The following is a 24,527-nucleotide window of genomic DNA, read 5'->3' on the forward strand; positions in this document are numbered from 1 at the left end:
TCTATTGAAGAAACAGAGGCCATGCCCAGGAGTGGAGGGGGAAAGGGGGAGCTGAAGAGAAGAGACAGACTGGTTTGAGACCTCCAGTCAGATTCAGGACAAGGATACTTCTCCGGGCAGAGGTGAGATGAGAGGCACAACTAGCACCAGGCGAAGAGGACCCTTCCAGGCAGAGCTGGGCAGGAGATACACTTACTAGAAATAATATTGACTTCTAAGGTCAGTGACCAGAATGGGAGCTTTCTGAGGACAGAAACCATGTTTAATGCATCTTTATAATTATTTTCTTCAGGAAAAAGGTGGTGGCTGGAAGGAAGGGGAATTGTGTCTGTTACAGAACGGGGAGCACAATGAGAAATCCCTGATAGGGAGAGGTGCATAAAATGGCTTGCTGTCTATTTTCATTGGCCAGTTTACATGTGACTTTCCAAATTAATGTCATTGGTTGGCTGCCTGAAGGCAAGTGAGCCTTCCTTCTCTGTTTTGCTTTACCCCTCCCTGTGGGTTCCTACCAAGGAAAGAGAGACTAGGATTACATCTTAGGTGGCCTGGTGCAAAGAGACCTAGAATCTTTGACCTTGAGGGGCTGCTGAGCTACATGCAGGATGGCAAATAATAAAAAGGAATAGACCAAAGTTAATAATGCTTAACTATGGATTTTTTTTCTTATTTCCCTTTATTTGTATTTTTCTAACTTTTCTATAAGAAGTATCTGTTTTTTTTATAATTAGGGAAAGTTACGTCTATTTCTCTAGTTCACATCCTCAGAAAACCTGAACAATCATCATGTGTAAATTTCCTATTAGTGTGCTTTTCGTGGGAAAAAAGCTTTTTCCAAGCATGTATGATTGCCTAGGAACATAAGGCAGGAAATACTCCCTAGAAAGTTATAGCCACGTTTTTCTGCGAGGAGAGTTGGGGGAGAACTTCGCTTGGGGTGAGATTTCCTGAGAACTGCTGGGTTAAATGGTTACAGGCGGTTTCGGCGAGGAGAATCACCTGGCAGCCTGCAAGGGGGCGGTGGCAGATAGGAAAGGTGGCCGCGGCCCGGGCCCGGGGGCGGAGCAGGAAACGGCGGCGCGCGGAGCGGGAGGCGGAGCGGCGGGCGGCGCCCCAGGTGGGAATGAGCCGGGCGGTACCTGCCCGCGGGCCGGTCCTCCCGGCCTCGCTGCCCGGAGCGCGAGGAAAGCCGAGGGGGTCCTCGGAGAAGTGGTGCGTCCTGGGCCGGCCGCTGATGAAGGAAGACACGGTGTCCCCGGAGCCCCTGAGCTGAAAGGGGCCGCAGAGGGGCGGCATGGGCCCCGAGCTGCCCACACCTTGGCTGCTGCTCTTCACCTGGCTCCCAGCAGGTGAGCCGGGGGAAAATGGGTCCCTCCTCGGGCCGAAGGAGACAGGAAGCCATTGTTGCCTGGCCTTGCGGAGCTGGCCACAGGCAGGACGGCGGAGGCCCGGGCTGCGCTCTGGTGCCTCTTGGCTTGGGTGCCAGGAGGTTCGGAGACCAGATCGAGTTTCCGCCTGTGGGAACCTGTTGTTTTCCTCTCGTTAGCCCAGCCCCTTCTGAAACAGGTGCAAGAAAGAAACCCAGAACCTCTGGGCTTCTCATCCTGCAGTCTTTAGGCACTTCTTTGTCCCTGAAGCGGAATCCGTAGCGGCGGAAACATCACTCTTAAAATACCTAATTACTTTTTCCTTTCATCTGATACTTGCTCTAGGTTTTAGATATGGTGAGAACCATACTGGCCCAGGAATGCACTTACTTCACTCCTGAGAGGTATATGTCCCCTCAGTATATGATGGAATGTTCCGTATGATTCACAATCCATTTTACAGGATCATAGCAGGAGGCTCTTTGCTAAACAGGTTCGGTGTCACTTTTTGGCCTTGTATCCACGCACTTCTCGAACTTTCCCCCTTACTCATTATCTCACCATCAGGTGCCCATCCACCCACCCTTTCCTTCATGCGCTTAACCACCAGACCAGTCCCCTGTCTGCTTTGGAAGCTTGGTTTTGTGCGTCTCAGTGTATCACTGAGAAAAATGACAGGAGACTGTATGTGCATGGGTGAAACTAGATAGGAAGGACTAACTGAGGGACAGAATGTCTTTCATCCCGTTTCAGTTAGGATGTAGGTGTGACCTTGCAAATCGGAGTGTATGAATTCTCTTGCAAGTTCTGCCGTTTTATTTCATTTTACCTTTTTGCCTTCCCTCTTTTAGGAATAGCTGCTCTCACCTCTAAGTCGTCTGTGGGAGATCAGCTCAGTCTGCTCACAGACCAGCTTGGGTCTTGTATTTTTCTGTGGGAAAAGAAGTAACAGGAAGGCACAGGTAGAATTCCATTTTTACAAGCTTGATAGGCATGAAAATAGCTCAGGTGTAACCAAATCTCACTCAGACAAGATGCCACAATAACTGAAGCTTAAGGCTGAGAATAAAAGGGAGGGAGTGTTGCAAAAGGCTAGGAAAACTAGAAAAATTGGTATCCCCAAGGTCCTCTGGATTACCACATTTCCTGTAGGATGTAGGTCCTATAAATTATCTGAAGCTGATAAGTCTGGGTGTCAGATACCTATGATACACAAGGAAATGGACTAAAACTCACCTAAACTGAAGTGCCCCAAATTCCACCAGAGCAGTCAGCAGCTTAGACTGTGAAAACAAATTCATAAAAATCCCACAGCTTTGCACAGTCTTCTCTCCTATGCCTCACGTGTTTAGCTCCAGCTCCACAGTAGCTAGGGATTTCTGAAGCTGCTTAAACTGCCTTTTCAGGAATATAGAAGTCTACTCCCACCTCTGCCTTGGGCACCGCATCCTCAGAATTAGGACTTCATAGCCAACAGTCATCTACATCAAAAGAATAAGAAAAGAAGCCTTATAGACAAAAATCCCATTAGGGTGTAAACCCTAATCCTTAAATCACTAGCATGATATTTTAAAAGCTGTTCCAAGATTATACTGTATAGCACAGGGAAATATATACAAGATCTTATGGTAGCTCACAGAGAAAAAAATGTGACAATGAATATATATATGTTCATGTATAATTGAAAAATTGTGCTCTACACTGGAATTTGACACAACATAAAATGATTATAAATCAATAAAAAACGTTAAAAAAGTTTCCAAACCAAAACTACATTTGCATTTGAATAGGTGGTATATTAAATGCATGCTCCAGATAGTAGAATAAAAATTACAATCCAGAAATAAAATAAAATGAAATAAAATAAAAGCTGTTCTATTTTTATGAAGAATATTGAACACTGAACATTTTTCAAATATAGTGATTATAACCAATGGGTATATTCTTACAGTAAGCAAATTGCTAAATGGACAGAGACTTCAGAAAGTAGAGCTCCAGGTGTTCATGAACGAGCCATGCAGTGTGAGTAGCCAGGATGTTGAGGGGGTCAAATAATACAGACTGCTGGGTTTGCCTGGCATTTGTTAAATGGAAGCTTACCTGCATGACACATTTTAGAACCAGAGAATGCTGAACACACAAAAGTCCTAAATCCAGTAAGAAATACAGTTTATATTGTGACATGTGCACACATATATAAGATTTATAAATTAGGAACAAAGGGTACACATACACACAGTGACTATGTTGGATAAAAGATGAACAAATTCACATCAAATATTATTTTAATAAAATTTCAATCCATAGAAAACCATCCCCAAATTAATATTATTAAATAGAAAAATCTAGTAATTTGATTTTTTTCAAGATCTGCTGCAAACTTTAGATAGGAACTTTGGAAAACCCAACACTAGAATGTGTTCATTTTGGCCCATCATCTTGTCCTTTTCTGTTTCTAAAGAAGAGTCAACCCCACCCTCTGATTAGCACCCAAGTTTCTGCAATTGCAAAGTGTGGGCCAGTAGTGAAATGATGTCAGAGGTGAGTACTGGCTGGTTAGTGTGGTTTGGGGCCTCTCATGGAGACTCTGGGGTCAGGAGGTCCTGTGAAGTTACATAGTCTGTATGTTTGGAGCAGTGGAGAGATTAATTGTCAGAGGGTTTTATGTGTGTGTAATTCTCCAAACTTCATTCCTTTAAAAAGAAAAAAATTTACCACACAAGTGATACTTGCTCCTTAAAACAAAACATTAAGATAAGGCTAAAGTAAGTTTCTGTAGCCTTTTGCATTATTGGCTAATAACTCTGGTTACCTTCATCCAACCTCAAAGTTTATTCCTGGAATGAAAGTTTGTTTCCCCCCAAATTCTAAAGGGTTGTGTGTCATTTTGTGCTTTTGGGGATTTTAAAAAATATCTTAGAGTGATGTTAACTTATAGATCCACACAGTTATCAACCTGTATTATCATTCTTTGGGAAATCAGACAGCTCTCTCTTAAGGGACGAGAATTTTTGGAGAGCATCTAGATCAGTAGCTCTCCCTTAGTGGTGAGGGTGAAGGTTGGGATCATACTGACGACTTAATGACATCTTGGTCCTTGATATAGTAGATAGTAAAGTGGAGCTTCTCAGGAGGAGGGGGAGGTCAAGGGGAGAGGACGTAGGACTGTCCACTCAGTGTCTCCCTTGCCCCTACGAGGCTCCGTGAAATACCTCCCAGAATCCCAGTGCTCTGCCAACACAAGGAGGAATCCCTCCCAGTCCCTGTTTCCACCTCCCAGCCAGGTTGACAGATAAAGAAATCTGTGTCCAGGGAAGTCAGGTGTCTCAATTGTCATGGTGGAGTTGATTTGAGAGCTGGGACTAGAACCCTGGCATCTTCACTCTTAGTTCACTGCTCATTCACCTGTTTCATACCTAGAGCAGGTTTGTTTTGTCTAATCGAATCCTGGTAGAAATAGAAGTTGACTACCTCCTGGATGTCTAACTAGATGTTAATTATTAAACACCTTGCCCCAACAACAATGCAGTGGGGTGAGATGCTGGGTAATTACTGCTGTACTGTCTGCCTGGGTTCCTTTCAGCCTAATACTTTATTTCGTTCTTTGAAGTCCTTAGGGGAGAAAAAAGATTGTGTGTTTAAGAATTGGGAGGACTCTAATCATGTCTCATCTTTCTCCAGTCCTCATTTCTGCATCTTCCAATCTCCAGATCTTAGGGTAAGGTGGGGTCAGAGGAAAGCATTCAACACTTCCTTCATTTCTGAAACCAGTTACTCACTGTGTTTGTTGCTTAAGCCCAGCATCTTAACCATCTCCTTGCCTCTAGGCCTGCTGCCTCTCTGTCTAGTTCCAACCACCCTCTACCTAGATGATAGGTTAACCTACCTGAATGAATCTTTCCCATCTTCACTTTAATCCTCCAAGAACTTCTACTAGATCCTCATAGTTTATAAGAGTGGACTAAAGCTCTTTGTTTGTTTCAAGGCTCCCTCATTCTGGCCTCACGAACTTGGGCACCCTGGTGTCTGCTGCTCTGGGCATGCTTTTGTACCCCTTCTCCCTCCAACACACACCCTTCTTCCTTGCCTTTTGTCTGGCTGTACCACAAGTAGTTAACTTGAACTGCTTATTTTCCTTACTTTCGGAGCACTTAAAATTTGTTCTAAGCAGTTTAGACTGTCTTGTATGAATTTATTTGTTCTTTTATTCAGCAAATGTTTAATGCACACCATGTGCCAGGTGTGCTGTCAAATGAAAACAGACATGGCCTTGGTCCCCATGGTGCTTATGATCTAAAGGAAATACAGGCAAATATAGAGATACAACTATGACAGGGACCATGAGGAAGAGATAGAAGGTAGCCCAGGAACATGTAATAGGTGGGGTCTTGCTCATTTGGAAGGCCCTCCCTGGAGTAATGATGCTGGAGTTGAGAGCTGAGGAATGATCGTCCCAAACTAAAGGAACAGCATGTGCAAGTTTGCTGGATAGGAGCTCAGTGATAGGAGAGGTGGCAAGAATGTCAGCATGCCTGAGAGGAGGAAGTCAAGAGGCGTGCATGTGGTGGAAATGAGGCTGGGGTGGGTAGGACCAGGTCTGCATGGCTTCATGGTAGGAAGCTTTGTATTTATCCTAAGAATAACAGACAGTTTTTTGAGATTTTTCAGGAGAAAGAGTTGGGAGACTGACAGCAGCAGGTGGAATCCACATGGAGCAAAACCAGAGTGTGCGCTGGTACAAGTTAAGCTGAGGCACTCTCCAGACTTGAAGTGATGGTAGCTTGTGCCTGGGCAATGGTGATGATGGAGAGAGAGAGAGGATTCCAGAAATACTTAGGAGATAAATAAATCCAGTTTGATAATAGATTGTATATGGAGAGTGAGGGAGAAAGAGATGTCCAGGACGCCTCCTAGTTTTCAGGCCCACCCACCCACCAAAATGGGAAGTGTGGGAGAGGGCCAGGTTTGGATAGGATGAGAAAGCTTAGAGCCTGATTTAGAATTGGAAACAACCAAGAAGAGCTGTGAGGAGGATTTGGACCCATGTATCTATCTTGTCCTTTATTGTACATTAGTAGGATTTGCTCTTCAAAGCTCTGGCAGTTTCTGAGCAGTCCTCTAAAGCTTAGCCATGACCGGAAGTACTTGTTGATGGGTTTACTTGTTGACTGTTGACTTTCTCTCCAAGAGTGCAGGGACCTTGTCTCTCTCATTAGCTACTTCACCGCCATCCTCTGGAACAGTGCCTGGATCATAGCAGGTATTCAATAAATGAGTGAATAAGTGACCGCTGAAGGTCCAGAGCACATAGAAATTTGTCACTCTGGTGAGACTTAAATTTGCATATGCTCTGAGATTAGCATGTGGGGACACAGATGAGTCACTGACCTGAGCGACTAACTGGGAAACCCCAAGCATCTGCCTCTCAGCCAGGTCTTGTTGTCCTCCACCGCTCATAACCAAAGGATATCAAATTCAAATCACCTAAGGGGCCATTTTTCTCACCTAGTAGTTTATCAAAATTCTTTAAAGATTGATATTTTCCCCTGTTGGAAAGATTGTGGTGAAACATGGGAGTGTCACACAGTGTTCACAGGAATATAACTTTCTTTTCTGTATTATCTATTAAAATAGAAAAGCCTTATTGCCTTTGGCCCAGCAATCTCACTTTGAGAAATACATCTTCCTGGAATAAAAGCACGCGTGTGAAGAGATACTTCATATAATATAAAAGTATTCATTTCAATAAGTTATTTCAACATTGTAGTAGTGAAAAATCAGAAACAGGCTAAATGCCCATCATTAGGAAAATGAGAAAATTATGGTTCATCCATGTAGTCACTTCATGCAGCCACTAAAAAAGAAATTAGATTTATATATACTGATATAGAATATAGTGGTATCTTATTAACTTGAAAAAAACAAAGTTGCAAGTCAATGTACTTAATATGATTAATTAAAAAAAAAAGCATAGGAAAAGATGTGGAAGATAGACACCAAGTTATCAAGAGTGGGCCTCTAGACAGTGGAATTCATGGTGAGCCAGGAAGAACTTTTTACTTTATACTCTTCTCTATTGTTTTAAGTTTCTTATTATTTAGTTTATATTTACAAATTTTAAAAAGGAAAAAAGAGGTTTCTATACAGAGTGGTATAAAATAAATTTGTGAATGTCCCTTAAATTTGTGAATATCCCTTAAAGGGTTAAACCTCCACCATTAGAAAACTTATCCAGAAGGCAGGTGGTACACTGGAAGCTGTGGGCTTTGGAATTTTAAAGGTGTAAGCGCAAGTCTAGTTTTGCTATTTACTAGCCATGTGCCTTCAAACCAGGTACTTAATCTCCCTGAGGATTTTCCTCATCTATGAAATTGAGATAAAAATAAGGCTGATCTCAAGGGTTTCTTGCAAAGGTTAGTGAGATACTGTGTAAAAAGCACCCAGTATCCTGCCTACCAGCATCTAAGTGCTCAGTAGTTACCAGTTTCCTCACCATGGCACCATAGGCTTCTCCCACCCCAAGCCTAGTGCTGTTGAGTAGCACAGTCAGATCTGTGTTTAACATGTCACACTGAGATGTAATTCCTCCCCGCCACCACCCCCACCTGCTTCTCTTTGTCCCCTTTTCTCTGCTCCTAATTTTCTCTACCCCTTACTTCTTATATGCACATTGCCAGGCCCTTTTCCCCTTGATTCCTCTCCTGTTTGCACTGTTATCAAAGGAAATGTAACAAGCACTGATGGTAAATATACTTGGGGAGATAACTTGCCCTGACATAAACTCTGATAGGATTAAACCTGTGTACTTTTTGTTAACTAGCTTAGTGGAGCAGAGGTGCCTGGGTCCCTGAAAACCGGGAATCAGCACCTCCCATCAGAGGCAGCATTAGGCCACTGCCCCTCGTCAGGAAAGACCTTGCTCTCCCTCCCTGACTGCCACTCCCTTCCAAGCAAGGCCCTTCATGTGGTAAGGAGTGGAAATGCCATCCAGTCCCCTGAAAATGGTTCTTAGTTTAAAAAAGAAAAGAAGCTTTGTACCTATATACCTACGCTGTATGGATAATATGTTCTAGAAACTAAAACATCTTGTCCACACTGATACTACACAGGGAAGGCAGGCTGAATAAATAAATGTACGAAGATAGGTATCTATTTGGGAACACATGGCACTTAGTCGTAAATATATTCTTCTTTCGTTGGTATATTTTCCTTCCACTTTAACGCAGAATGGTAGTCCCCACCCTGCACAGCAGTGAAGTCTTGGAAAGTACCTCATGGCGGGAAACAGAGAATCCCCTTCCCTTTCCCTCCTTCCCGTGAGCTCTGATACCTCATCTGAAGTCACTTTTCCACCCTTAAATGACAGATCTCCCTTCCTCTTTCAAAGAGGGGACAATCTGAATGGGTTTGCCAGGTAAGACACAGCTTTAAAAGCTTTTAATGCACTAATTCATTTTGCAAAGAGAAGACAGTAATGATAGTTTAACATTTGTAACATTTTAATTCTTTCAGAATGCTTTTACATGCTGTTCTCTGTTGACCTCAATTTCTCAAAGTATGATACAAATAATTGCTGATGTTCATTGAGTGTCTATTATGTGCCAGGCTGTTTGCTGAATGCTGGACATATTTATCTGATTTAATACTCACTATTACCCCATCAGGCGTATATTATCAAGCCAGTCTTGCCTATAAAGAAACAACTGTAGTTTGGAAATAACTTGTCAGGTTTTTTAGCCAGTGGGGGAGTGGAGGCAGAATCTCAACTCAGAAAGTCAGTCTCCAGAATTTAAACTTTTTGAGAGAAAATGATAGACAGAAGTAGCAAATTAGATGGCGATGAATTTGGGAGAAGGAGATGCCACAGGATGAAAGGCATTGAAGAACAAAAAGAAAATTTAAGAATTTGAAAACACGTAGTATGAGATTTAAAAGAGCAAAGATGCAACCAGGACATCTATAAACAGAACACTTCTCTTTTTGAATCTATTCATATTTTCAGCCCACCTTCTGCTGCCCTTATTCTCTTCTTGAAAACCTTACCTGCTAAGTAGTGTGTGTAACCGGTTTGGTTAGTTGCACAGAGAAATTAGAAGCTAAAGGAAAAGAAAGATGGGAAGTTTCTGCCTTTGACATGAGCTGTCTTACTACTTCCTTTCCCTTCCTCCCAATCTGGAAAGTCCTCCTGCTTTTTGGGAGTCTGGTGCTTGACTTCTACTTGGAAGGTCAAGCTTGCCTGCTTGGGCAACCTCTGGTTCCAACCAAGTTCCCTTCTCTGACTCCCAACAAACCCACACTACATCCCTGCAAATATTCCACCTCTATACGAATAATGTTGACAAGAGTCTTTTGAATAGACTGCTATTTGTGTTGAATTACTGTTCAATTATAAAGGACATCTAGTTTATTAATCACAGTATCAGAGTGACTGCTGCCCATTGTATATTAATTATTGCTCCTATGGCCCGGCCCCGTGCTGTGATTATTTGCAAGTTAATGAATCCCAAACATCTTCTTTTATTTAAAGAATAGACAGGGAGAGTGACAAGAGCCTACTCAGGGGCAGAATCCTGACTTTGACCCCCTTAGAAAATAAATGACCATAGACAAGCCACTTAACCTTTTCCAACCTCAGATTTGCCATGTATTCAATGGCACCATTTTCTCCTCCCAGGGATCATATCTAGTGAGTCAAAGAAAATACATGGAAGTCCTCTGTGAATCTAGGATTTTGTTTAGACCACAAATCTGTGTTTTTCTCTCTATTCCAATCCATACGTGTTACTGAACAAAATAAGCTAGTGTTGACAATACCATCCTATTCTTTGCCAAATCTTACCTGTAGCTGTTTCTGCTATTCAATTAAAGCTGTGTTGGGTGAACGCTCCAATGTCTATTTCAGGTCAGTTCTAGAAAAAGGGCAAAGGGTGGTGAGGATGGAGAAGCAAAAATAAAAAATCAGATTATGAAATAATCCACGTTAGGCTTGAGATGCCAGTCACTGGCTCTTCCATTCAGACTGGACTGATTCCCAGGAGTTCTATAGCTGGGAGAGAGAGCAGCTATTTTACCCCAAACTCCTCAATGCTTATTTTCAAAATGATGTTCTTTTTCTATTCATAGCTAAATAAGGAAGTCATCCGTCTTCCAAAAAACACCACTTTCACCTTCTCCTTCCTTCTTTCTTCCTCCGCTTCCTCCTCGTCCTCCTTCTTCTTCCCCTCCTCCTCCCCTTTAGTGATTATCCATTAACTAGAAATAGACGCTGAAGTGCAATTTACGCTCCACCCCATCTCCCCACTCGCCACCACCAGCTCACTTTATCCCCTGTCTCCCATAAAGTCAGAGGCACCAGCGAGGTTGGTTCCCTCCAGATTCCCCAAGGAACTGCACCTTCCTCATAAGGACCTTGGCTCACTCTTTTCTTCCATCCTAAAGCAATGAATTTCTCTGCCCTCTCCCTAGTTTTCGCGTGGAATCTTAATCCTACCTGGGTTGTAGGGCCTAGTTTAAAATCTCTTCCCTCTGTGACATCTTCTCCACCCACAGGTCTCCTCCACACTTCTGCAGACCCGCCTACTAGCACGGCTGTCCCTGGCACACCCTCTTTACAGCCCAGCCCTGGAAATGGCTCAGGTCATTCCTGGGCTCCAGAGCCTGCCCTGAGCAGCACCCTGCTTTCTCTCTGTGGCCATGAGAAAAGTGGGTGCTGGGACCCACTTTCACAAACCATCACAAACCACAGTGGACTGACTTTTGAGGGCTGTGTCCAAGAGGCGAGGCAGGACCCAGAACCGTGTGGCTCTGACCACTGAGCCGGGCTCACACAGCTGCTCTGTAAGGCGTGACTCTATCTGGTTTTTTTTTGTGGAATTAACTCGGTCAAAATGGAGGCAGCTCCACCTGAGAATCTATTGGAGAGAATCCCAGCTTGAACCCCCTTCTCCTTGGCCCTCATAGTAAGGGAAAAAAGGAAGGAGACATGCACTGACACTAATGCGGCAGCATACATGCCAGCACCAGCACCATGGAGGTAGACTTCTCATTGCATTGTTGCCAGGATCTGATGAGGTTAGTACTATTATAATCTTCATTTGTAGCTGAGGGAAACACAAGCTTAGAATAAATAATTTGTCCAATGTCCAATGTAAAGTTTGATTTGAACCCAGTCGTGGGTTCAAATTTGAACCCAAAGCCTGGGTTTATTTTAGCTAGTCTACACCAGTGGTTCTCAAAGTACACCACTCAGAGCAGTAGTGTCAGCATCTCCTGGGAATTTGTTAGAAACGTAAGTTCTTAGATCCCACCCAAGTCCTACTGCTTTTGAAATCCCTGCTGACAGTGATCTGGGCTGGCACGAGTCCTCCTGGCGGTGCACGCTCAAGTTTGAGTACTACTCTTCTACACTAAACCTCCTATGAGAAGACCCCCATAACAGCCTAGAATTGGTATTGACATAGGAATGTTCACAGATGCTGGTTACATGTGGACCTCTGACCAAGCCAGAGTCACACCTGACACTTCTGTGCCACCTGGTTCCTTGTCAGCACAGAGCTGGAGCTTTAAGTATGTCTGTAGATTTGGTGGGGAAGGGTGGGAAGTTTTTAAAAAGTGAAAAGAAAAAATTTTAATTCCTTCAAGTCTTTTTTTGATAAAACTTGTCACAGTCTGATCATTTTTGTTTTCTTTGCTTTATGCTTATGTTAACCAGCTGTACTGCCAGTTTGCACTGGTTAGTGTATTCTTGGTTATTCATTCCATCATTCAAAGATATTTGTTGGGTGACAAGGAGGTGACAGGCACAGTATGAGGTTCTTGTGTTTGAACAGTGAGTCAGAGACAAACCCAGCCAGCCTTCTCAGAGCCTACAGGAGACAGGCCATTCCCGAGAATTGTGAAAAGCACTGCCTGGGCATCAGATGAGGCACTTTGGGAAAACAGAGGGAGGCCCCTTTCCCAGATTATCAGTCAGGGAAGGCTTCTTGAGGAGGTGAGGGTGCAGCTGAAGACCTAAGGAGTAAATAGTACTTGGCCTGGTGAAGGGAGTGGAGTGGTGGCTGGTGACATGGAATAGTGCTCCGGCTGAGAGGTCCCCATGTGGGGAAACCTGGGGAAGACAGCAATCCTAGCATGGGAAGGACTGAGGCAAGTTCAGGGTGGCTGAAACCCTGAGTGTGGGGTGGTGCGTGAGGGGGATGAGGCCGCAGAGAAAGGCTGAGGGCAAACCTGACTGGCCAGGGTACAAAAGTTGAACTTTACCCTTAGGAAAATGGGAAAACATTTGAAGAGTGACATGAAAAAGCACAAACATTAACAAAGTCATTCCAATACATATATGGCCTTCTTCTAATATCATTTCTTGATCACTGTTGGATGTGGTAACGCTCCCTGTGGACCATGTGCAACTTGGGAGTCATGTTCCTTTCCCGTTTCCTCTGCCTTCTCCCCGAGGAGTCTGTGCAGTCTCCACCCCTCATCCTGCCCAGGTTCAGGAAGAACTCAGACTGCCTGTGAGCTGCTCCCAACCAGTCAGGCAGTGTGTTTGCTTGTGTGCACTGCTTTTATTGCCCCGTGTATAGAAGTAGGTCACCCTGTAGAGACTTGGTCTGCCTTCAGCATTTTCTTCTGCTCTTGGCTGCAGGGTGTGTGTCCTTGCTGGTGACGGTCCAGCACACAGAGCGCTATGTCACCCTGTTTGCCTCCGTCGTCCTCAAGTGTGACTACACCACCTCTGCCCAGCTCCAGGATGTGGTGGTGACATGGCGCTTCAAGTCCTTCTGCAAGGACCCCATCTTTGATTACTACTCTGCATGTGAGTACCCCCAGCCCACTCTCCCAGGGCTCCTCTGTGAAGTACTGCCCTTAGGGTGTAGGAATTATTTAGGATCACAAATTCTTACAGTAAGAAGAAGCCAGAAAGATCACTTAATGCAAACCCCTCATTTTATAGATAAACAAACAGGCCAGGTTGATGAAGTAACTTGTTCAGGGTCACACACTATTTACTTTAAAATTTATGACCCATAAATTTTAAAATGTTCTAAAATGATTTAGATTTAGGTCAGCTTAGACATTAAGTAAAAGCAGAGTGAGTTCTGGTTGCCCACCAGTGTGCTGAGGATGTAGCCCTGCCTCCCATGCCGCTCACCACCTAAGAATGCAGACAAGAAGACTCCTGCACTCCCCAGGATCCATCAGTGGTCACTTGTGAGCCTCCTGCCCCTGCCACATTCCCTTCTATAGCCAGCCTTCCTGATGGGTGGTCATTCCTCCGCCGACTAAACACTTTCGGCGATGGAGTGCCCTCTGGCCACAGGCAGCCCGTTCCTTGTTGGACATCTCTAAGTGCCGTGCAGCCAGGTCCTACCTCCCAGTAACAACTGTCGCACTCCCGTCAGTTCTGCTGAACCCAAAGCCTTTTCCTAGCCGCCCACCTCTGCCTCTTTCAAGGATCAAAAGAACCCAGATCCCCACCACCAGCCTGGAACAATGAACCTTTAGACATTTTGCAAACAGAAGTAGACAGCCTGTCTGAGCTTCCTGACATGAGGAAAAGGGGGGGGGGGAGGCATCAGCTTTACCTTTTTCAGCCCCAACTAATATCTTACAATGTGAACTCCAAAACCTGACTCTCTGAGCCACCCACTGAGCCTAACGTCCCCAGATGGGACATGCCTCTAAATTGAGGAATTGCTTGTTGGGGGATTACTCTTAAAATGCCTGGGTTAAGTGGGAAGGTAGGAGGGACTAGGGTGATAGGCATTTGTCACCAGCAGATTTGATAGCTCTCAAAACTTTTATTGTAAGGGCACATGGATGAACAGTATGGGAGCAGATTCTGGGATTACTTTGACAATGAGGCAAGGGAAATTGAGGTGGGAGATGGGGATACAGTCAGGATTTGGAAATGAGGGCCTATCAGAGGGGTTTGGAGTCTTGCTGCTCAAAGTGTGGGTCATTGGTATCATCTGGGAGCTCATTAGAGATGCAGAATCTCAGATCTCCACTCCAGACCTACAGAATCAGAATCTTCACCTTTAACAAGATTTCCAGGGAATGCATAGGCTCAGGAAAGATTGAGAAGCGTCACTGCTCCAGGGACCAGTAAGGACACCTTTCTTCATGGGAATTCCCCACTGCTGTGTGACTCAGGTGGGTCCTCTTTCCTCAGCATACCAGGCGGCTTTATCCCTGGGCCAGGACCCATCCAACGACTGCAATGACAGCCAGCGGGAGGTTCGCATCGTGGCCCAGAGGCGGGGGCAGAATGAGCCTGTGCTGGGGGTGGATTACCGGCAGCGCAAGATCACCATCCAGAACCGTGAGTGTGGAGGAGGCAGCAGGGAACTGGGGGAGTGGAGAGATGTGCAGACACCGGGCCCAGGAGGCTGAGTCATTGTGGGGATTTCCCTTTTTTTTTTCTCCCTGCTGCCTGATGGTCTGCTTGGTCACTTTCATTGTTTGAGGAAAGTGCCAGATGCACAGAATGCGCTACACTGTCTGAAGTCACTGCCCTGGAAGTTGGTCTCTGGACAAGAGGGTGTCCTACAGCTTTGGCTAAAGATCTGGAAGTGGATGGTTTCCTTTACTTCCCTGATACTCAGGGCTAAGGTGTGGCTCAGGTTCCCTTGATTCCTTCCACAAATTGTTCTGAGGCCCTGACAGAACCCCAGATCCCCGAGTTCCCCTCTGGCTACTCCTGTTGCCCAAATCTAAGGAAACAGGAGCTTCCAAGTAGATGGCCACCTTGAGACCATCACTCTTCATTGGTAGAAGAAAGAGCATTGGGCTTAGACTCAAAAGATGGGGGTCAGGATCCCCATGCTCCCACTCCCTTGCTTAGTGACCAGCGGCAGACCAGTTGTCTTCTCTGGCCACTGCTTCTACATCTGAAAGATGGGCATAAAGGTCTCTGTCTCCCACACTGAAGTGAATATCAAACGTGATATCTGCGAGCCATGCCTGAAGCGTGCCGACTCTCTGTGGGAGCACAGGGAGCGGTGGTCAGCCCCGGTCTGGAGCTAGACTCAGGTGTAGGTCCCCGCTCTGCACCGACAGGGGGTGTGAACTTGGGCAAGCCCCTTCCATGTTTTCAGCCTCAATTTCTGTAAGACGGGACTTGCCCTAGTACCTATCTCGTGGAGAGTTGTCAGGATTGAGATGATGTGTGTAAAGCACTCAGTGAGCAGTAAGTGGGCAGGGAACTTAAGTTGTGATCACTCAGCACCCCTGGGATGGATGGGTTAGGGCCCCACATTCCTGCCTTGTAACCCAGGACTGCTGCGGTGGGTTACTGGCACAAAATTCAGAGCCTATTTCAGTGAGCTTTATGTGCTGGTTAAATAAAAAACTGAAAAAAGCGGGGTGGGGAACACCCAGTAGGCCATCCAGGGAACCAGTAGCAACAATGTGAGGAAATCAATGCATATTCTATGATTGTTCAGAGGTAGATCATCCCACCTTACAAATTACTTCCAACTTTGTGTATAATACTTTGGCTGTTAAGTCTGATCCTTTTACATTCAACCTCTGATTTTCCCAAGCCTGTCCTTGAACTCTCGGCCTTAGGGAACATCTATCCTTTTCCAATCTCTAGGTGTATCCTCAGAGATTCAGGGTGGCTCTATTTTCTCCAGAGCCTGCAGAATTAGCTCTGATTGACCCCAAAGTTTAAAGTCTCTTTAATTAGCAAGTCTCCCTTACAGTTTTTGAAGGATTAAAGTCCCCACACGTGACAGTCCTGATTTTCTGTCTTCTAATTTTGAATAGCACTGCTTACTACCTCCACTCCTAACCGCCTTTGGGTCAAACTCTGCCGCCTTTTCACTCCCATGGGAAAGTGGTATTCCCCTCAGTTTTAATTCCTACCTCCAGGCTCACTGTAACTTCTTAGAGCCCTTGTTTTCTGATATTTTTATGCCCTTGCTTGCATCATTTGAGATGACCCTGTCAAATCAGTTCTTGGATCATTTAAACTATTAACATATCTGATATCCCTAAAGTAATTTTTTTGTCTCTAATAAAAATTGGGTCGGATTTATAATACACATTAACCTTAGGGGGAAATTCCTCCAAAAGCACTTTCACCATTCTTCCAAGTCTGGGGTAAGCTTGTTTCTGGGAAGGGCAGTGGGTTTGGAAAAAATCATAGGGATTGACGTAGAAAGAGAAGAAACAGAAGTCGAAGTTAGCTCCAGTGGTGCATGACCTCGTGTGTTTGTTTCATTTCCTCAATAAATATTTCTTGACAAACAGATAGTAAAGAATTGCAGCTACGACTGCCAACTAAGCAGGAGCAATTCTACAATGCTACGGTCTTTAAGAATTTAAAGGTGTTCCCTGGTCCTTACTGTGGTCAAAGTAGCAGGGACGTGGGGCTACCCTGATGCCTCTGACTGGACTTTAAGCCCTTTCAGGACAAAGACGGGTCTTACTTGATCTTCCACAAGAGTCTGACATAGTGCTGAACCCACAAAAGTTCTTTAGTGAGCATTTATTGCATTTACTAAGCGTGAACATAACATTCCTCTATCTTAATGGGGTAGCACAGCACTTGGTGCTCACAAGAACTGAAATTCTTTTCCTGAGTAACATTTACTCATAAAATATTGGCATTTCACCCTGACTCAAGTTCATCTTATAATCTGTCCCTTCAAGATTCAGAAGTATGTGTTCACAACTGGTGAGGAATCCAGGCTGTGGAGTTTTCCACTCAGCTTGGGGAGGACAGTAGAGCTTAGTGGTTAAGGGCACCAGGTTTGAGGCATAGACATGAGTTTGAACCTACCTCTGCTGCCTACCTCTCTCTGTTCTAGCTTCCTCTTGTCTTGGTTTCCTCATCTGAAATGCAGCTAATAGTCCTACCCACTGGATCAGGATTAAATTTGATTGTGAGTAAGCAAAAGCCTAAAATATTAGTGGCTTAAACAATAAAGAACCTTATTACTCCTCATGTATAAATTTGGAGGTAGACAGACTGGAACTAGTGTGGTGGCCCTGTTTCATTAAGTTCTCAGGGACCCACGCTCCTTCCAGCTCACCAAGAAAGAAGGTCATCTTCCTCATGGTCCAAGATGGCAGCCAGCACATCTGCCTCCCAGATAACAGAGTGGAAGAAGAGGTAAAGAAGCAAAGGGCAAAGGAGTTCCCACACTGTTTTTAAGAAAGTTTCTGAGAACCAACCTGTGACACATCTGCTTACATTCTGTCTGCCAGAACTGAGTCACATGTCCATGTCCGTCTGTAAGAGAGGAAGGGAAATACTGACTTTATTCTGGACGGCCAGGTACATGACCAGAATTCTGTGACCATGAGAGAAAGGAAGAGTAGACACTGGGAGACAGCTGGAAATCTCTGCATCACACTTAGGGAGTCATGGTGGGAAGTAGTGAGGTGCCACATCTCGAATCTTTTCAAGGTACCTAATAGGGCTCAGTGAATGGTCAATTCTATCACCATTATATCATTTGGAGAAAGAAGAGGGTCTCAAAAGAAGGAATTGAGGCCTTTCTCTGAACTACAAGAGGCCCTCTTAGGATGTGGAAGTATAACGCTGGGGTCTGGAAGCTACCATAGGTCAGAAACGATGTGCCCTCTCTTTTAACCACTGGGTCTCTCCCCTTCCTCCTTGCAGGAGCAGATCTTGTGATTAATGAAGTGATGTGGTGGGACCATGGAGTATATTATTGCACCATTGAGGCTCCAGGGGACACGTCAGGAGACCCAGATAAGGAAGTGAAGCTCATTGTCCTGCGTAAGTTCTTCTGGAGCTTTTTCTTTTGCCACCCCACTATGACACTTCTATGTACAGAAAAAAAAAACAAACAAAACAGAAACAGAAACAAGAAAACCTAGGCTATTGTTGTCAACTGCCAAACTCTGGAGTTCTCTTACCAAAGCTAAACTCTTTTTTTTTTTTTTGGCCTGTATATTGCCCAGCCTTAACCTGTAGCTCAAGAGCTTCTGTGTTAGACCTCCAGAATGCTCCAGGCTGAAGCATGCCCCTGCACATGTAGTTCAACCCCTGCTCGGCTTCTCCGCTGCAGACTGGCTGACGGTGATCTTCATCATCCTGGGAGCCCTCCTCCTGCTGCTGCTGATTGGGGTGTGCTGGTGCCAGTGCTGCCCTCAATATTGCTGCTGCTACATCCGCTGCCCCTGCTGTCCCACCCGCTGCTGCTGCCCCGAGGAAGGTGAGAGGGGACGAACGGGCCGAGGGATGGGGTGGTGCAGGAGCCTGCGCCCCAAACGGATCAGTTTCACATGCCCAGCTCAGAACCTCGGGTTCTTCCAGGTTCTCCTCCATGCCCTTCTCCCATCACAGGCCTAGAGGTCTTTGGCCTCAGACCACAAAATGATGCTCATGGAAGCTGTAGAGCCAAGGGGAGGACTTCTGTCCTTTCACATCCTAGCCTGCCTGAGGCCTTCTTCAGATGGCTCTGCACACCTCTGGCCTTTCCTCAGCAGCCCTGATACACCTGTGCTCCGGTATTTGCTACCAGCACTGACCTTGCTTGGACATGAGGTGGCTGGAGGGAGTGGTTTGCATGTAGCAGTGAAAGATAAGTCCACTCCTTAGAGATGACTGGAAAAGAACAGATGGGCAAAGAGAGGTGTTGGAGTGGGGGTTCTCAAACTTAAGCATGTCCAGAGATTCTGATTTCACCAGTCTTGGGGGAAGGGGCTGAGAATTTGTACTTCTCAGGTGATGCAATGCTGCTGGTCTGGGGGAACCCTTTGAGAACCTCTGTTTTAGACAAAGGAAAGAGGGGGCAGAAGATCTTGCTCTAACATGATCTGTCTTTGAGCTGAAATTTGACCTTATAAAACAGAATTATGACATGTCCTAAAAAATGTGGCTGCAGAATGCATGGTGAGGGCAAAAGAATAAAAATTACTCTACAAAGATCTTTTCTTACTAAATAGATGGAGCAGAGTCAATAGCTTTAAATGGAAGGATTTTTTGTGTGTTTAAAATGATTTTTTGTGTGTTTAAATAATATTTCCCTTTCCTGATGATGTAAGTAAAGTGTTACATTGTGTAACATTTGAGAAATTCAGGAAAATGTAAAGACTAAATCTGAGCACCCAGATATAAGCACTCTTATTATTTTGGTCCATTTGAAAGGAAATTTTTTAAAACAAAAAATAAGAAATTGGCTCTTAAGATAGAAACAAAATCTAATCTACAATGTCAGGTGGGTCAGTGGTCTGAGTCTGGTTTCAGGCCTATGTTCTGAGGTTGCTGTGTTACAGGAAAAGAGAACTAACTTTTATTGGATGTCCGCTGTGTGTGGGCCCTTTGCATATATTTCCCTTTTGAATCCTCACAACCCTAGAAGGCAGGTATCATCATTACTTAACAATGAGGAGACTGAAGGTCAGAGGAATCACACAGCTGGTAAGTAGCAGAAGCAGTGCGGTGTTGCATTCATGTGACTTACAAGTGCCTGAATTTCCCACCAGAGAGGCTGCCACAACCTCTGTGGGTAGGTCACTGTGGGACTGGCTGAGATAGCAGTGAACTCCTTAAAGAGACAGAAAACAGCAGAGAACTCAGCATCAGGCCAGGGAGCTCTCTACTTTTCCGGGGCCTCTGGGAGAGCAGCCGGGGGAAGCCACTGTCACTGGAGTAGTAATATGCAGACTGAGATGAGAAAAACCCTCCCAAGATACCTTCTGAGAACCCCTAGGTCAGCGGAGCCCTCAGAATAGGCAGCATTAGGGATAAAGTCAGCACAAACAATAAACGTATCCACTGTCAGTAAAGCTGAAAAACAGGTTCTGGGAGAAAGTGGTTTCTCCTAAGTGGTTAGAGTTCTTTTAGGAGAACTGGTAAGATGAAGAACTGGTAAGTAGGCCACAAATAAAGATCCCTGAACTTGAGCAGATGAGATCACTTTCAAAGTGAGTCACTTGAGGAGACTGTCCTGAGAAATTGGGTGACAAGAGGAGATTACACAGAGCGGGCAGAAGTTGTAAAGGAAAGTGCTTGGATGGGGAAGAAGGTGAGTGTATATGATTGTTGATTTTTTTTTTTTTTTGGAATAAGGTAACCCTAAGCATATTTGTGGACAAAGAACCAAGGCCAATAGGAGAGAGAAGTGAAGCATTATGAGTGAGGTGATGACTGAGGAGAGATGGAGCCAGTGGGAGTGACATCAGGCTTGCAGTGAAAGGACTGCCTTTAAAAAGAAAGGAAAAGGAAGCCTGACCTCTGCCAAGGAAAGAGAGGAAGTTGTTAAAATGTGGAAGATGATTTAAGTATGAGGAAAGAGACTGTGGGAGTGAGCTCACACTGGCCTGTCTCTGTTTCAGCAAATCAAAATTCTAGGTGCAAAGGGCAGCTTCGAGGATGTCAGTGGTTCTTGAACTTTCATGATCACAGCCCACCTCCCAGCCTTCTCCCACTTTCCAGTGAGAGTTAATAGAGGACCAGAGGAGAGAAGAATGAATATGACACCAAATTTTAGTAGCCTTGATAATTCGCTTAATACTAGTAGACAACCTGCAGTAGAACTCCAAGATGAAAGTTATTGACACTGAACCTTATCTTTTTTGTGAGAACTGGAGAGACAACTTCCATCCCTAGGTCAGTTGCTGGCTCTCCGCCCAACAGAACCTCTGGGCACACCCTGCAGTGGGCCTCAGGCCACAGGGAGAATGTCTGACCTACACCACCCACCTCCCCAACTCCTCACCTGAGGGAAGTGAGACCTCCAGAGGTTTTTCCGCAGTGCACAGCTTGTTAGTGAGCCCTGGACTAGACCTAGAGCTCTTGACTCCATGTCCAGGGCTGGTTCGTCTTCCCCAACAAAGATATGCCATCAGTTCATAGGGAGGGGAAGACATGAGAAGTGGGGAATGTCTACACTGGTCACCAGATCAGTCAAGGAAAGGCACATTGGGAGAACGAGGGTGGCTGCCTGCCTGTGCAGCCAGTGTCGTTCCAGGAAGCATTAGCTGGTGGTTCTCTAAAGCTGAAATGGCAAGAGTTCAAGGGACATGAGATTCTAGGATGCTCCTAAGGATGTCACTGAAAGGACCGACAGTAAAGTCAGCAGGGACTACTATTATATGTAAAAAATCAAAAGAACTGTGACCATGGGTCAGAGAGGGCAAGGACACTCTGTAGGAGAGGAGAGGGGGTGGTAAGGAATGGTAGGAAGTTGGTGCCCACAGATGATGCTGGCTGCAGGGGAGGAGAGGCGCGGGTCTCTGGAGGAAGGGAGGTGTTGAGTGTTATTTCACGAAGGGCACATCTTGAAGAACATCCCCCAAATTTTCCTCAGAAATGAGGATAAATATGCTTTTGGTGGTTTAGTCTCCAAATGTGTATGTTTTGTCTGCTGTGGGATCTAAGGTGAAGCAATTATTTTAATAATTTATTAAAACAGTGAGAGCCACCACCTATTGACTGTCCTGTATGAGGCATTTCATGTGTATTACCGCATTTAACTTCAGCCACCTTCTGAAATAGGTGTTATTATCCCCAGCTCCTAGATGAGGAGACTGGGCTCAGACACTCTGGAAATTCACTCAAAATTACCCAGATAATTTGAAGTCCATGTGACCCTCAAAGCCTGTGTGTAAGGAAACTCATCCCTGATGACTGTAATTCTCAGAACGTTGTTGCGAATCCACAACAGTCAATTCCAGTTTTACTCCCTGCATAGAAGTCAGGGTGCTTGTTGAAAACATGGATTTTCACATGTGGTATTAGATTGAAGGCCAGTCTGGGAGTGGGATCCAGGAGTCTGTATATTTAAGTAGCTCGTTAAAGGTGACCAAGGCAGACTACCTCACGGTGGTTCAGAGGTAACTTATTAGGAATCTTTTGATGCTTTGTTCATTTCTCCATGTTTCTTATTTTATTGCCTGTCTGAGTCCCCATTAGGTGAACAACAGAAACCCCTGATGGTCTAGACTTCCCACAGAGCTGTTTACAGGGACAAGAGGGCAAGAGAGAAGCTCAGATGCTTTATTTTTCTATTCCCATCTCATCAGTTCTAGTCCATCAGGGAAGGGAGGGGCCCTGGGAAAGTTTTGTGGCAGCTAAGAAGGGAGCAGGTGGGTTAATCTTGGAAGTGCATAAAAATTTGACAAGAGAGCTCATAATGGATCTGGAAGGGTCTCTAGGGAGTCATCTGTGCAGGGGGTCCCATTAATTTAAAAGTTATTTGGGGAGCAAGGAGTAAGCCCAACTTTCCCTTTCTCTCGTATTGAATTGGGGCAGTTGGAGTAGGAAGTGGCCAAAAGCGGGAATGGTACCATCTAGAGGAAACCAGGATTCAGTTAGAGGGGTTGGGGGTGGGTAGGGTTGTCCCAGTGGAACCAGATCTTGGCAGGTCTTGGCAGCAGAGGTTAGTCTGGAGTGGGTTTTGAAAGATGTGGTGCTGAGGGAAAGAAATGAAGTGAGGAGGTACCACTGGGGAAGGTTTTTTGGGTTTTGGTTTTTCGCTTTATCACATAAATAAAGGAGTCTGGGGACTCTGTGGTTTGGCAGAAAGACTACAGGCTTGGGCGTCAGACAGACACAGGGTCACACGCTGCCTCTGCCAGTCACCAGTTGTAGGACGTTGGGTCGGGAAGGTAGCCTCTCTAAGCCTAACTTCCTCATCTGATTCTCATATTAAGAGATTTCTCTGAGGATTAGTTAGCTCCTGTGAAGTGACTGGCACATGCTAAGCAGGGCCTTATGTGTGCTGAAGGCAGCATGTGTAGAGAGCTGGGGGAGGCATCTGTTAGCAAGAGGGAGAGGAAAGAGCCGGGCGAGTGGACTTGTCTGCAGAGGGCCTGGAGTACTGTCCGTTGGCATGAGGGTGTGGCAGCTGAGTGAGCTGCTCTAAGTTTGCATCTGATTTCCTCTGGGCTGGGCTGTGACTCACCATCAGGGCTGGAGCTCCAGACATTTCTGGGGGCTTGGCTGCAACCACTTCCTGTTGTGCTGGAAGTTGGTCTCATACTGGAGCCACTGGGTAGCCTTCCAGATGGCCCTCTACCTGCTGGCCTCAGCAAATCCCCTACCCTATGCAGCTGGGTCCAGAGTGCCTGTCTTCTGCCCCCTCCTACAGTGGCAGGAGGCAGCCTCTGGCAGAGCCTTGCTACTTTAGGGATGGCCACAGGGCTTGAGGAACCCAGGAGGAGTGAGAGTGCCAGGCTGGGGGCACCTAGGGGACTGGAGAAACATGTCTATGGATCCCTTGTGCTGCTTTTTCATATCATTTTCTTTGCCCTGAAAGGAAATGGTATTTCTCTTCTCCCTTCTCTGCCTCTACCCCACCCCTGAGAGTCCCCCTACTTAGGGAAAACCCCAGTACTTAGTAAAGTGAGGAGAAGAGCAGAGAGGATCCACTTCAGCTTTTTGCATTCTCTGCCTACTTCCCCCTGGTTTTCTCCCACCCAGGGCTGGCATTACCAGCTAGAAGAGTTCCTCAGTCCCTCTCTCTTTACCAGTAATTCGGCCTATTGACCTCAGCATCCCTCTTGTTTTCTTTTTCCACTTTGAGCAGGCGGTCCTGAGCTTCTCTGGCTGCCCCTGACTCACAGCCTCCTCCAAGCCCTTTGCATCTGTACCTTCTCTATTTGGCCTGCTGCCTGAAATTTTCATTGCCTGCTAATGTCTATGTGTCTACCTATACATTTTAGGTGACTTAGGGGATGAGCAGGATGATGAAATGTTTTCAAGACTAGGAAGCCAAGCTTTAAGAGTGTATTTTCCTAGGGTGCAGGAGTTGCATCTTGCTTACGGAATTTATTCCCAGCTCCTTCCCAGGGGAACAGTTGATTCACTACTTCCCTTAACTCTGACTCCCAGGCAAGAGAAGTCACAGTAAAACTGGAGGAGAGAAATTGGCCTCTTGGTAAGGCTGCTAGGTGGAGAGAAGTGAAGTGGGAGGTGTGGGCCTTGCCGTGGCTGAGGGTCTGCATTTCTCCTTTTCCCCCCTGCAGCCCTGGCCCGCCACCGCTACATGAAGCAGGCTCAGGCGCTAGGCCCTCAGATGGTGGAAAAACCCCTGTACTGGGGGGCGGACAGGAGCTCCCCGTTTTCATCTTATCCAATGAACGCACTGCTGCAGCGAGGTAAACCTTGCTAGAGATTTGGGGTGGGAGAGGGCAAAGGGCAAGGGTAGAAGCATGGGCTGCATCGGGACCTTCATG

General features: G+C 45.6%; 1 protein-coding gene across 9 annotated transcripts in view; it reads left to right on the plus strand.

The window, feature by feature from the left end:
• Positions 1 to 1,108: 1,108 nt before the first annotated feature.
• Positions 1,109 to 24,527, plus strand: part of ILDR1 (immunoglobulin like domain containing receptor 1) — a 38,610-nt gene continuing 15,191 nt past the window's right edge. For 3 of the 9 annotated variants that reach the window (XM_072964101.1, XM_072964114.1, XM_072964100.1), the window contains exons 1-6: positions 1,109 to 1,349; positions 13,009 to 13,179; positions 14,539 to 14,688; positions 18,001 to 18,120; positions 18,347 to 18,559; positions 24,318 to 24,449. In XM_072964101.1, coding sequence (XP_072820202.1) covers positions 1,295 to 1,349; positions 13,009 to 13,179; positions 14,539 to 14,688; positions 18,001 to 18,120; positions 18,347 to 18,559; positions 24,318 to 24,449 — 841 coding nt within the window. In that variant the 5' untranslated portion in view covers positions 1,109 to 1,294. The remainder of the gene's footprint in view (positions 1,350 to 13,008; positions 13,180 to 14,538; positions 14,689 to 18,000; positions 18,121 to 18,346; positions 18,560 to 24,317; positions 24,450 to 24,527) is intronic. The other 6 variants (XM_006215743.4, XM_072964107.1, XM_015249109.3 and 3 more) reach the window with 5 other exon arrangements.

The sequence above is a fragment of the Vicugna pacos genome, chromosome 1 (assembly GCF_048564905.1).
Source record: "Vicugna pacos chromosome 1, VicPac4, whole genome shotgun sequence".
Lineage (NCBI taxonomy): Eukaryota > Metazoa > Chordata > Mammalia > Artiodactyla > Camelidae > Vicugna > Vicugna pacos.